The sequence below is a fragment of the Vulpes vulpes genome, chromosome 13 (assembly GCF_048418805.1).
Source record: "Vulpes vulpes isolate BD-2025 chromosome 13, VulVul3, whole genome shotgun sequence".
NCBI classification, from domain to species: domain Eukaryota; kingdom Metazoa; phylum Chordata; class Mammalia; order Carnivora; family Canidae; genus Vulpes; species Vulpes vulpes.
In genome coordinates, this window is record NC_132792.1 from 82,414,833 (window position 1) to 82,427,639 (window position 12,807).

The following is a 12,807-nucleotide window of genomic DNA, read 5'->3' on the forward strand; positions in this document are numbered from 1 at the left end:
ATCCCTGGAATTGAGATCAGGCCTTGAGCCAAAGGCAGACACTCAACCACTGAGCCACCCAGGTGTTCCTGACTTGTTTGTTGTTGTTGTTGTTGTTTGAAGATTTTATTTATTCATTTGAAAGAAAGTGAGTGAGAGAATGAGCAAGCGAGCCACAAACAGGGAGAGGGGCAAAGAGAGGGGTAGCAGACTCCCCGCTGAGCAGGGTGCCCTTATGATGTGGGGCTGAATTTCAGGGATCATGACACTTAACAGAAATAACTTTTTGTGATATAATTTGCAGATATTATCCGTGATATTTTAATGATTGTTTTATGATTATCACTGCATTTCTTTAAATATGAAGAGTTGATGAGTATGAAAACTGAAAGGGTGATTATGTATCTAGGGAGATACTATGGGTACAGCTACTTGGAGCAGATGGTCATTAAACCCTCAGCCTATGTGTGTGTGTATGTTAGCAAAAATATTGTAATATAGGAATGATACTCTTTTCCTAGAATGTGGAAATGAATTTCCTTCATTTTGATGACTTTGTCTGTAGTTCTTCTAATTTCTTCAGAAATTCAGTCTTATAAAAATTATCAACTTACAGTTTAGTATCTTAACATTTTACATTTTCTCATTAAATAAAATTCTGACTTTCTCTCAATTTATTGTAGTTATCTTCTCCCTGTCATACCCCTTAGGGAGAAGAGTATGTTATATCTTTAAGAAAGTGCCATAAGACTTAATGAAAATATAAATCCTATTCTTTAATAATTATCCATTAACTCTATAATCTACATAGGAGACTTTCAGTTATCAGAAGAACTGTTATAATTCCTTGGGAGTTTTTTATACCCTAATTTTCAAAATACTAATTTGGGGCTGGTAAATAAAATTCCTTTTCTTGCTTTTCTCTGTGGTAAAAATATCTCAGGACATCATGGCTCTTAATCTTTGTAGCTGACATACATGTTCTATTTATTACAGGCAACATTTTTTTTTGTTTTTTGTTTTTTGTTTTTACAGGCAACATTTGTATAAGTGATTTTGTCACTTGGGAAATGGATTTAGCAATTTCTTTGAAAGTATATTAGCGTATATTGAGTAAGAAAAAGTTTAAGGAATTATTAAAACATACTCCTTTTTACATATTTAAAAGTTTCTAACTGAAAACGTGTACTCAGTACGTAGAGGATATCAATAAATGATAGTTTTAAATGGTTAACAGTATGGAGGAAAACTGTCATTATCGGAATGCTTTTATTAACATATAAATATGTGAATATATTTACAAGGATGGGCATTTATGTGTGAGCTGACGTTGAACCTACACAATTGAATTAAAATTACTCTTTGGGCATTTGATATACTTGTGATTCACAGAGTAGATTTTATTTATTTTTTAAGATGCCAGAAACAAAGTGTTGTCATGGGATAGTTCTAATTGCTAGCGTGAGAATGGTTATATCAGAAATGCAGAGTTGATTGCCATGTGTGTTGTAATGTAGAATGTTCTCACCATATTTCAAGCACAAGTTGGCATCGTTATTACATTTTTACATACAAAATATCTATTTAGAAGCTAGAATGTAATTGACAGAAGTTTGCCACTAAAACTAGAAAAATATGTAATTTACTTTCAAATAACTCATTTATTTTTTTCTGCTAAATCTGAGATTTCTAGTTGCACATTTGTGCAGGCTTGTTCAATTATGGTATTCACAGATTCTCAACTATTTGATTTATTGGTGAGTCAAGTTGATTTCATGAAGAGACTAGAGAAAGGTTTCATTTGGTAAAAGAATAAGATGTTTTTTGATGGAATAAAAGTGTTCACAGTCAAATTCTCAAAAATATGTATTGGCTTATAATAACTAATACTAAATACTTAACATGACAGTAGATTAAATAGAGCAGTTAAATGACTTGTATAAAGTCACACAACTAGGAAGTGTCTGAACTACAATTTGTGCTACTATTCAGACAAACGTCAAATTCTTGGAGTATATATTTAAACTATCTTTACTATTATAAAGAGTGGATAGTTTTTCTTAGTAGCAGTGAGTTAGGGATTTTATTAGAGCCCAGAGGTAAAGGTAGAGATGCATAAAGGTGTAACAGTGAGACCATCTGGACTACATTTAGTCAGGAATGTGTTGGAGAACAGTAAAATTTAAAGTTGGGTGGGAAAGGGACCATATGCTTCTCATATTACTCCACCAGAATACTCCTAAAACACAGATGCATGAACTCATATTTCTGGATTAAGGGGGCATACTAAATCATAACTCTTTCAGTTGCAAGTAACAGAAATCCACTCAAATTACCTTGGGTAGAGTGGGGGAAGATGTTCTAGCTCACATAAGTGGGAAGTCTAAGAGTAGGCTAGCTTTAAGCACAGCTTGATCTAGTGTCTCAAAACCTGTAATTGGGGCTTTCTTTCTCTCCCTAGGATGGGCTTTTACTAAAAAGCAGGTAAGATGACAGTCTATAACCTATATCTCACATTCTCTCAGTTCAGTAACTCCAGCAGAAAATCTTTTCTCTTAATTGGGGCAGAAATATCTCAGAGGAAAATTCAGTCATGTACCTGTTTAAGAACTATTTGCTGTGGTCAGGAAAATGGGTCCCACTCGTTGATGGAGGATGTCTTCACCCTTGTGAGTTGGCGATGAGGTGTACCGGGCAGGGGGTTATTAGCTCCACTCAAACTGTACAGGCTGCTTTCTTCAATGGAAAGAAGGAAGGGAGAAAAGGTTTCTAGACAAAACAGATGCCCACTGAGGGATATACTGTTTAGTGCAAGTCAAAAATGTTTTTGAGGGGATCCTTGGGTGGCTCAGTGGTTTGGTGCCTGCCTTTGGTCCAGGGCGCGATCCTGGAGTCCCAGGATCGAGTCCTGCGTCGGGCTCCCTGCATGGAGCCTGCTTCTCCCTCTGCCTGTGTCTCTGCCTCTCTCTCTCTCTCTCTCTGTGTCTATCATGAATAAAGAAATAAAATCTTTTAAAAAAATGTTTTTGAAATCATGCATTTTGTCTTTAAAATCCATATAAATTTTGTTTTATACACCTGTATCTGTTAAAATATTTTAAACATTCCATATGTAGATTGAGTTCCCCCAGGAAATGGATTCTGAGAGGCAAAATTTGAATTCAAGAGGTTTTATTAGGAATTGCACTGGGGGGATCCCTGGGTGGCGCAGCGGTTTGGCGCCTGCCTTTGGCCCAGGGCGCGATCCTAGAGACCCGGGATCGAATCCCACGTCGGGCTCCTGGTGCATGGAGCCTGCTTTTCCCTCTGCCTATGTCTCTGCCTCTCTCTCTCTGTGACTGTCATAAATGAATAAAAAAATAAAATAAATTTCCTCTTTAAAAAAAAAAAAAGGAATTGCACTGGGGAACAATTGTGAGGGTGGGTGAAGGAAAAGCTGAACTATGATGCAGATACAGCAGGCCTCAGCCAATCCCACAGGGAGCTTGGAAGTTGAGATGGCCCTTCAGAGTTGTACCAAATCAGGCAGGGAAGCCTGATCTGTGTACTTCCACATGGACCCATGATTGGATATGGGCTACCCCAGAGATGGGGCATACCTGTGGCAGGGTAGCTCTTTGCTCCGAACACTGAGTGCAGCTCCTGGAGCAGGATTAAGCCATAAGCGTTTGTCAGACCATACCTCCAGCAGCCGGTGGAAGGGGGGGCGGGGGGGGGCGAGGTGTGCATGGTGTAGAGCTGGACAGCTTACCACATCATCCATCACATTATCTGTGAGTAAAATGCACTCCAGGGAAATGTGTCATGTTTATATGCTATTGTAAATGTTCCCTGGCATATCACTGTACTGTTTGACTAGAGGTCCTCAAAAGTACAGGTACCCCAGTTTGAAGGCCACAGCAGGGAGCCTAGGAACCCACCATAGAGAAGTGAAAAGATTAACCGAATGAGGAAGAAACTGGAGCAGAAGGAACAGCTAAGAGACTTGTAATGAACTTTGGTAGTAACGGTAGGAATCAAGAAAAAAAAGATAAATATTTTCTCTTGCCAAAGACCATCCATCTTCTACTATCCCTATACTGTTTGTCTTGCCTTCTGTTGTCTGGATCCTAGAATGACCTAGAGACCATTGAAAAAATTTTAAAACAATATAGGCTTGTAAAAGTGAGCTTCTGCATCATGTTTTCTGCTTTTTTCATTATCTTTTGGTTTATAGATCATTGGTAAGCAATATAGTACTTTTTGAGGAGTCAGCCTTAAGGTGATGGGGGAAATAGGACAGAAAGAATTCAGTGCAGTATGGGGCTCTTTGTTTTCATGGCTCCAGATTGAAAGGTTAGAATGTTGGCCCATGTAGACACACTCGATCATCTCAGGCATTAAGGTTGCAAACCATTTTATTTTGGTGCAGACTGAATCTTGTTGACCTGTTTAGTGTTATTGTTACTTCATTTCTTCTGTGTGGTGTTAGGCAGATTAATTTTCCCTTTTAATTTGCTTATTATTTATCTTATCATCTGTTGATTGAATGAGACACTTAAATGTAATGTGAGCTTGAGTTACATATTTATTTCCCTGGAGAGCATATTTTTTTGTGTGGCATAGATAAGAGTTTTCTACTCACCCTGCCAGTGAATTCTGAATTTAGAGAAGAAAATTCAGAAATTTCCTCTGAATATTTTTCCCTTTCATTGGGCTTCTTATTAAAGTTGACATGATAAGAGCTATTGAGATTTAAGATTTGACTGTTCTTGGGTAGGCTGGGTGGGTCCGTGGTTTAGCGCCACCTTCAGCCCAGGGCCTGATCCTGGAGTCCCAGGATTGAGTCCCATGTCAGCCTCCCTGCATGGAGCCTGCTTCTCCCTCTGCCTGTGTCTCTGTCTCTGTCTCTGTCTCTCTCTCTCTCTCTGCTTCTCTGTCTCTCATGAATAAATAAATAAAATCTTTAAAAAAAATGACTTCTTAGCTTAAATATCTTAATTGTCTTATTTACCAAATACAAGGCATTTTTAGAGATTTGAGGAGCCCATTAGTGAACAAAATACACAAAAATACTTCCTTATAAAGCTTAAAATCTAGCAATGAGAGGCAGCCAGTAAACATATAAAGTAAATCATATAGACTGTTAGAAGGTAGGATGCTTTTTGGAAAAAGTCATAGACTAGGGGAATTGCTAGTGACAGGGTATGGAGCTTGGGATTTGTATAGGATGGTCAAGGTAGATCCCATTGAGAAGGTGACATTTTGAGCAAAAATGAGAAGGATGTGTGAGAATTAGTTATGTGAATATGTAGGGTAAAGCATTCTGGCAAGAGGGAACACCTAGTGCAAATGCCCTAAGGCCAGAGTGGGAAGAAATAGTAAGAGATGTACTTATTCTCTGCTCTTGATTTTTTTGGGTTGGAGAGGAAAGAGCACTGCTATTGATAGATGTCATAGCCTCATAGAGTCCCTAGGTGCCCAGAGGCAGTTCACCTCCTTAAATCTCTCTCTCTCTCTCTCTCTCTCTCTCTCCCCCTCTCTCTCTTTTAAAGATTTTATTTATTCATGTGAGACAGAGAGAGGGGGTGGGCAGAGACATAGGATGAGGGAGAAGCAGGCTCCCTGCGTGGAGCCCAATGCAGGACTTGATCCCAAACCCCAGGATCACACCCTGAGCCAAAGGCCGATGCTCAACAACTGAGCTACCCAGGTGTCCCTCCTTAAATCTCTTTTCTTTCACTATTTTAATTATAAGAAGCTGGGAAAAACACTCTTCTAGTCAACAGAATAATATATACCTCAAGTCATTGTTTTTGTCCTCAGAGGTGTTTGTATTAAGAGATCTGCAGTGGATATAAGAGGAAGAGGGGTTAGGTTATATGGAGGAAGTAATAGCTATGAGATTTAAGGCTGGATTGAATATGGGGGTTGAGGAAGAGGGCAGTATCAATATAGTTTAGGGGGGTGCAAGTTAATATGGTGACAAAGGTTTAGCCACGAGACCTAGAAAGAAAGTACAGTTAGCAATCTCAGTTCACCCCTCTGTAGTTGTGTATTTATTCTGGTCTACCATGACTGAAATCTACAGAGGATATATTCTGTACTATCTACTTCAATAACACTTTTGAATGTACTTTGTCTGAAGGTATCTGTTAGAAATTTTAATTTGAAAGGTAACTTAGTGAAATGTTTATACCTAAATGTTTTTTTATTTTAATTTGTAGAATCTTAAGAAGATTCAAGAAATGGAAAAGACTGATGAATCTAACACAGACCTGGAAGAGCTGAAAAATGCTGACTGGGTAAGGGAGTTGGGCATTCTCTGTTCTATTTAATGTTGAAGATATAGTGTAATGTGGTTTTGGGGGGGTTTGTTGTTATTTTTTAAAGATCTATTTATTGATTTTGGAGAGAGTGTGAGTGGGGGGAGGGGAAGAGGGAAAGAGATGGAGAAACAGGCTTCTTGCTCAGTGGGAAGCCCAACGCCTGGCTCAGTCTCAGGACCCTGAGATCATAACCTGCACTGAAACCAACAGTCCGATGCTAAACCAACCAAGCCACCCAGGCACCCCATGGTGTAATTTTTTTAAAAAAAATACTGGCTATTAAGGGCTATAATATGTATTGATATTGTATGAATTTGAATGCCGAGTCTTAACATTTCAGGAAATGTGTATTCCCCATTTTACTAAACTAAATGGATAAAACTACCCCCAATGTCTTCTAAGAAATTTGGTGTTTTAAAAGAAGTATTGATCTTTCAGGCACCTGGATGGCTCATTCAGTTAAGCATCTGTCTGCCTTTGGCTCAGGTCATGATCCCAGGGTCCTGCGATTGAGCCCCACATTGGGCTTCCCACTCAGCAGGAACCTCTAACTCTGCCTACTGCTCTCACTGTCAAATAAATAAAATCTTTTAAAAAGATAAAATATTGACCTTTCTAATTATATTAATACCTTAGCATACTCTTGTAAGTCAAAGTTGAAGCTCTATTCATAATAAGGTATGAAATTAAAATGTAGTACATTCATTTATCTGATGAATAGTTACTGGATTAGGTTCTGGTGATACAAAATGAATAATACAAGATCTCTCACCTCAAAATAGAAGACAGACTTTGAGCACAGATGATTGCATTATATTTATGCAACAAACTTTGACTAGCCACTGTTTTCTGGCATGGTTCTAGAACCTAGTGAAACCAAGAGTCCCTGTGCTCATATATGACTTAGAGTTGGGTCAACATGACAGCCTGGATGGAGGACAGGAGAGTCAGTGTCATTAAATTAGATTGAGATATGTTCAGGTGTCAGTGGGAAGGCACTTTCAGTGTCCTGACTTTTCAGGTTGAGAATGAAAAATGATTAAATAATGACATTAAATGAGGGACTAGCAGTAGATGTGGATTTGGGGGACATAAACAAGTTGTTTTTGACCATATTAGATTTTAATTGTTTAATTTTATTTTCTAAAAGCTTTATTAAAGTATAATCAGCATACAACAAGTTGCACATACTGAAAAAGCACAATAAGTTTTGGCATATACATATACACATACATACCCATGAAAGCATCATATAATCAAATTAATGAGCCCATCCATCACCTCCAAAATTTCCTCATACCCATTTGTAATCCTCTTTCCTGCTTCCTTTCTCCCCAACTTCTAGGCAATCAATGATCTGTTTTCTCTCACTATAGATTAGTTTGTATTCTCTAAAATTTTATATGAATATAATCCTATAGTATGTACTATTTTTTGCTTGACTTCTTCCATTCAGCATAATTCTTTTGAGATTTCATCCAGGTTGAATGGATGAATGAATGTTCATCGATTCACATACATGAATGCCTGTATGAATAGTTTAATGTTTTTATTACTAGTAGTAGTCCATTCCCGTTGTGTGGATCTACATATATTAATGTATGAATGTAAATATTCTTAGTTTATTGATGATTATTGATGATATCTTTACTGAGATATTTGGAATTATATAAATCTGGAACATTTAAAAGTAAATTTAAAAAACCGCCTATAATATCTAATAAGTGAGTACTGTCATTTTAGAATAATATTATGAAATTTCCTTTGTATAGAAGTCTGGTAGTCTTTTTCCAGGTGTATTTCATCTTGCCTAAAAGATTTTTAAATGTGTTTTTTTTTTATATGGAAGCCAGATAAATAACTCCAGGTGGTCCGAATTTAGCAAACAGCTAATAAAAACTTGAACTAAAAATTTAATTTATTGTCTTAAGTCAGCCTCTTTTAAAAACTAGCAAGATTACTGACAAGAGATGCACTAATTCCAAAGGGAGTTCCATTTGCCTAGATCACCAGTCTGTTTCTTGTAAGAACCTTAAAATGAATTATTTAGAAATATTAGAATGAAATGAGGGGTGCCTGGACGGCTCATTTAGTTGAGTGTCTGCCTTTGGCTCAGGTCATCATCCCAGACTCCTGGGATGTAGCCTGGGTGTCAGGTTTCCTGCTGGAGGGGGAGGGGGTCTACTTCTTCCCCACCCTCTGCCCCTCTAGTTTATCTGTTTTTGAGAATTCGAGGTTTCACATGTCAGGTTTTCTTAAAGCCTGGGGAGGTCAAGAGAAGAGACAGGATTTTAAAGGATGAGATGATATTTGAACTGGATCTTAAAGGAATGAGTATAAGAGAATTTGGGACAAGAACATTCTCAAAAGAGTAATCTAAATATTTTAGGAATATTCTATTAGAGTAACTTTAATGGCAGAATCCAAGAGTCTGTTTAAAAATAGGAATATTTTAGGCTGAGGAGCCAATGGGGTGAAGCTACCGTCTGTGAGATTATGACTGAACACCTCTAAGTCAGAATCCCACCCAAGCGGACCTACTTGGCAGCGCCGCAGAGCCTTGGTTGGCCTCAGCCTTGGATGGCTGGTCACCTGCCGTCCCTGCCGCAGATGGGGACCAGGGTCCTCTGCGGAGAGCCCCTCCTCCTGGGAAATGGGCTACTCCGGGAAGGGGGCCGCCCCCTCGCCCCTCACGCAATGTGTGTTCCTGGGGAGCCTGATGCTAAACCACTCGCAGGAGATCTGCTTCTGGGTCCGGTTTCATACCAAGCAGAGCAGCTCCCTCGCTGCGATCTATTGAAAGTCAGCCCTCGACACAAGGGTTTATAAAAGAAAACAAAAAAAGTAAAATAAATTTAAAAAATAAAATAGGAATATTTTAGAAAGTATCCTAAGGGCTATACCACAGTATTGTATTCATATTCATATCCTTTTTGGAATAAGAAATGACATACATGTTTTTAAAATCAAATTGTTTTCGAAAACATTTTTAAGACATTTAATCCATAGTTATTTTATGTAGATAAGTCTTAGGAAATACATCAGTTGCTTTTTAAAAATTTTTTATTTAAGTAATCTCTATACCCGGCATGGGGCTCAAATTGGGCAAGAATCCAGTGCTCTTCAGATTGAACCAGCCAGATGCCCCTATCACTTGTTTTTTAGTAAATACATTTAAGTAACTACTTGAGCTGCTTATTAATTTTAACAAACTACAGTGTTTCAGTTAATTATTATAATAATTTACTTTTCATGGAAGCAGAGACTATGATACTTTAGCTTAAAGGTAGGAAAATGAAAGGATTAAAATATTAATAATAATATGCATATTTAATGTGTCTTATATTATTATAAGTGCTTCATATATATCTTATTTTCTTGAGGGGCCAGCAAGGCAACTTACTATTATTTGTTGATAAGAAAATGGTTATTAAGTAATTTATACAAAGATAGTAATAACATAAAAATTGTCATTTTTGAGCATTTTTCATGTACAAAACACTGTGTATCATCTCTGACCATCTCAGTAAGTTATGAAGTACTATTTTATTTTATTGATGAAGAAGCCAGGGTTCAGAAAGGTGAAGCAACTTGCTGGATGTCCGGTAGCTAATAGGTGGATATATTAATTAGCTCTGGTCACAATAATGCTGCATAACCAACTACTACAGAATCATAGTTGCATAAAACAGTACATTTATTTAGCTCATGAGTATGCAGATCAGTTGTGGTAACTCCAGTCTATGTGTGTCTCATCCTTCTCCTGGGCAACATACTGATCTAGGCATGAGGTTCTCATTGCAATAATAGAAGCATGAGTGACAAGCCCATTGTGCATTTGCTTTTGCAGGATTTGGTCACATCATATCAACTGCTATTTCAGTGGCCAAGCAAATGACATAGCCAAATCCAATGTTAGGGTACAGGACATATACTCCTCTTTAGTGAGCAAAATCACATAACAGGATGTAGACACAAGAGGTATGAAGAATAGGCCATTGGTGCAACCTTCTGCAGTGGGTAAGTTAGGGTTTACACTCAGGTGACTCAGCACCTAGAGCTTGTGATTCTCTAATGGCTTTCTACCGACTTTTTAATATCCTAAAACCTAATTTTAAAAATTGGTTTTGTTTGGTTTACTCAGTGTTTTGCTCTTTTTCTTTATCACTGTAGCTGTTTAGAGGAAATAAGCAAACTTATTCATGGACATCTCTCCCATCCCTGGTTCTTTTAGGCTCGATTCTGGGTACAGGTGATGAGGGATTTGCGGAATGGAGTAAAACTCAAAAAGGTCCAAGAGCGGCAGTACAATCCTTTGCCCATCGAATATCAACTCACCCCTTATGAGATGCTGATGGATGACATTCGATCCAAAAGATACACTTTGCGCAAAGTAATGGTAAGTAATGAAACTATTAATAGACTCAAATGGCTATTCATCAGTAATCATATTTGTTGAAATGTTCTTCTCATTATTACATTTTTAGATCATTTCTTCCTACAGAAGTAATATATTGTCATTACAGAAAATTTGAAAAATACAGTAAGCTCAATGAAGAAAAGTGACAAATTGGTAATTTCACAACCCAGAGAGATATTTTGCTAACATGCTGGTGTATAACCTTCAATGTTTTTTCTTTTTTCTTTTTAAGATTTATTTATTGTAGGGGGGAGAGAGAGCGAACGGGGAGGGGCAGAGGGAGAGAATCTCAAGCAGACTCCCTACTGAGCACAGAGCCCAACACAGGGCTTGATCTCATGACCCTGTAATCATGACCTGAGCCGGAATCAAGAGTTGGATGCTTGACCAACTGACCCACCCAGGCACCCCCAATCTTTTTCTATACGTTTTATTGGGATAAACTGGATTAATATTGAACATTTTGTTTTATAACCAGCTATTTTCACATAACATAGTATATGAACATTTTTCCATGTCATTATATGTTCAAAATCATCATTTCTAAATGACTACCTCTTTTATACCAATCAACTTGTATCAAGTTGTGAGCAGCTTATTTTGTGCATCCTTGCATTTAAACCTTTTTGAATAGCAACAGTGAAATCTTTGAGTTAGGTTCTTAGAAGTGGAATCCTGACAGCACTACATCTGAACTGTATCCTGAATGTGACTATTTCTCACCATGAAGCCACTGTCTCTCACTCACACTATGATGGTGGCCTCTAAGTGGCCTCCTGCTTTCATTTCACTCTTGCCCCTTTTAATCAATTTAACCCCCAAATAGCCAGAGTAAACCTCTTAAGGTAAAAATGTTATGATGTCATTGCTCTGCTCAGAACCTTCCACTGTTCTCTGTCATACTCAGAACAAACTCCACATCCTTACCTTGGCTTGCAAAGCCACACAGAGCCTGATATAGGTTACCTTTCAGACCTCACCTACCACCCTTCCTGGTTGATTTCCTCTCTTTAGCCATGCTGGTCTCTGTTGCTGTCACAAGCTCCTGCAGCTGCACCTTTGTTACTCTTACATAACTAGCCTCATCACTTTTTGGGTCTCTGTTCACATGTCCTCTCATTAGAGAAATCCTTGCCTCTCTGCCCGCGTGTTTCAGTGGTTCACTTTGTCATGTATTTTCAGATTTATCTCTCTCTCACTGTTATAGGGACTTAGTTTTTCATTAGTCATCCCCTGCGACTAGACCATGTACCTGACACAATCTTTTATTCAGCCAGATGCTGAATACTGTGCCCAACAAATAGTTGTGGGATGAATAAATGAATTATATCCAACTTATGGAGAAAATGTAGTCAGTTATTTTATGTGGAAGATTCTTGTGAAAGATATCACTTAATTTTAAAATAGATTTAAGTAGGGACACCTGACTGGCTCAGTCCAAAGAGCATGTGACTCTTGATCTTAGGGTCAGGGGTTTGAGCCCCAAGTGGATGTAGAGATTACTTAAATAAACTTTTTAAAAAAATCAAACAGATATAAGTAGCTCTTTGAGGTCTTATTATTGAATTTTAATAAACTTTAGTATTGCAGCTAAGTATCATGTTGGTTTATTTCTCAGTAAATCTGATTTCCTTTACAAATGAGGAAACTGAAGTTTAGAAGTGCTGCATAACTTCCCCAGTTCAGGTAACTAGTTATAAGGCAAAACCTATCTTCATTTTCATTCTGTCTGACCTCAGAATCTGTGCTGTATGCTACACATGTGGCCAAAATACCTTCTAGTTATATTGTGATGGTTACTATTTACAACATAATAGTTTTTTCCATTTCTTCCTATCCTTGACCAAAGTGGGTATCTTTTGGGTTGACAAATTTGACTGGGAGAAAATCCTCTTTCATTTTTAAAATCTGTATATCTTTGATTATAAGTGCATTTAAGCATTTAAACGATATATACCATTTTTTGTATTAATTTTTATTTTATTTATTCATGAAAGACACAGAGAGAGAGGCAGAGACATAAGCAGAGAGAGAAGCAGGCTCCATGCAGGGAGCCCGATGCAGGACTCCATTCTGGGATGCCAGGATCATGCCTTGGGC

The 12,807-nt window shown here is 37.8% G+C and overlaps 1 protein-coding gene across 4 annotated transcripts in view; it reads left to right on the forward strand.

Annotated features, from left to right (window-relative positions):
- The window catches only part of SPIRE1 (spire type actin nucleation factor 1), a 206,069-nt gene that overhangs the window by 122,366 nt on the left and 70,896 nt on the right, over positions 1-12,807 (forward strand). For all 4 annotated transcript variants that reach the window (XM_072734854.1, XM_072734851.1, XM_072734852.1 and 1 more), the window contains exons 5-6: positions 6,186-6,263; positions 10,522-10,686. In XM_072734854.1, coding sequence (XP_072590955.1) covers positions 6,186-6,263; positions 10,522-10,686 — 243 coding nt within the window. The remainder of the gene's footprint in view (positions 1-6,185; positions 6,264-10,521; positions 10,687-12,807) is intronic.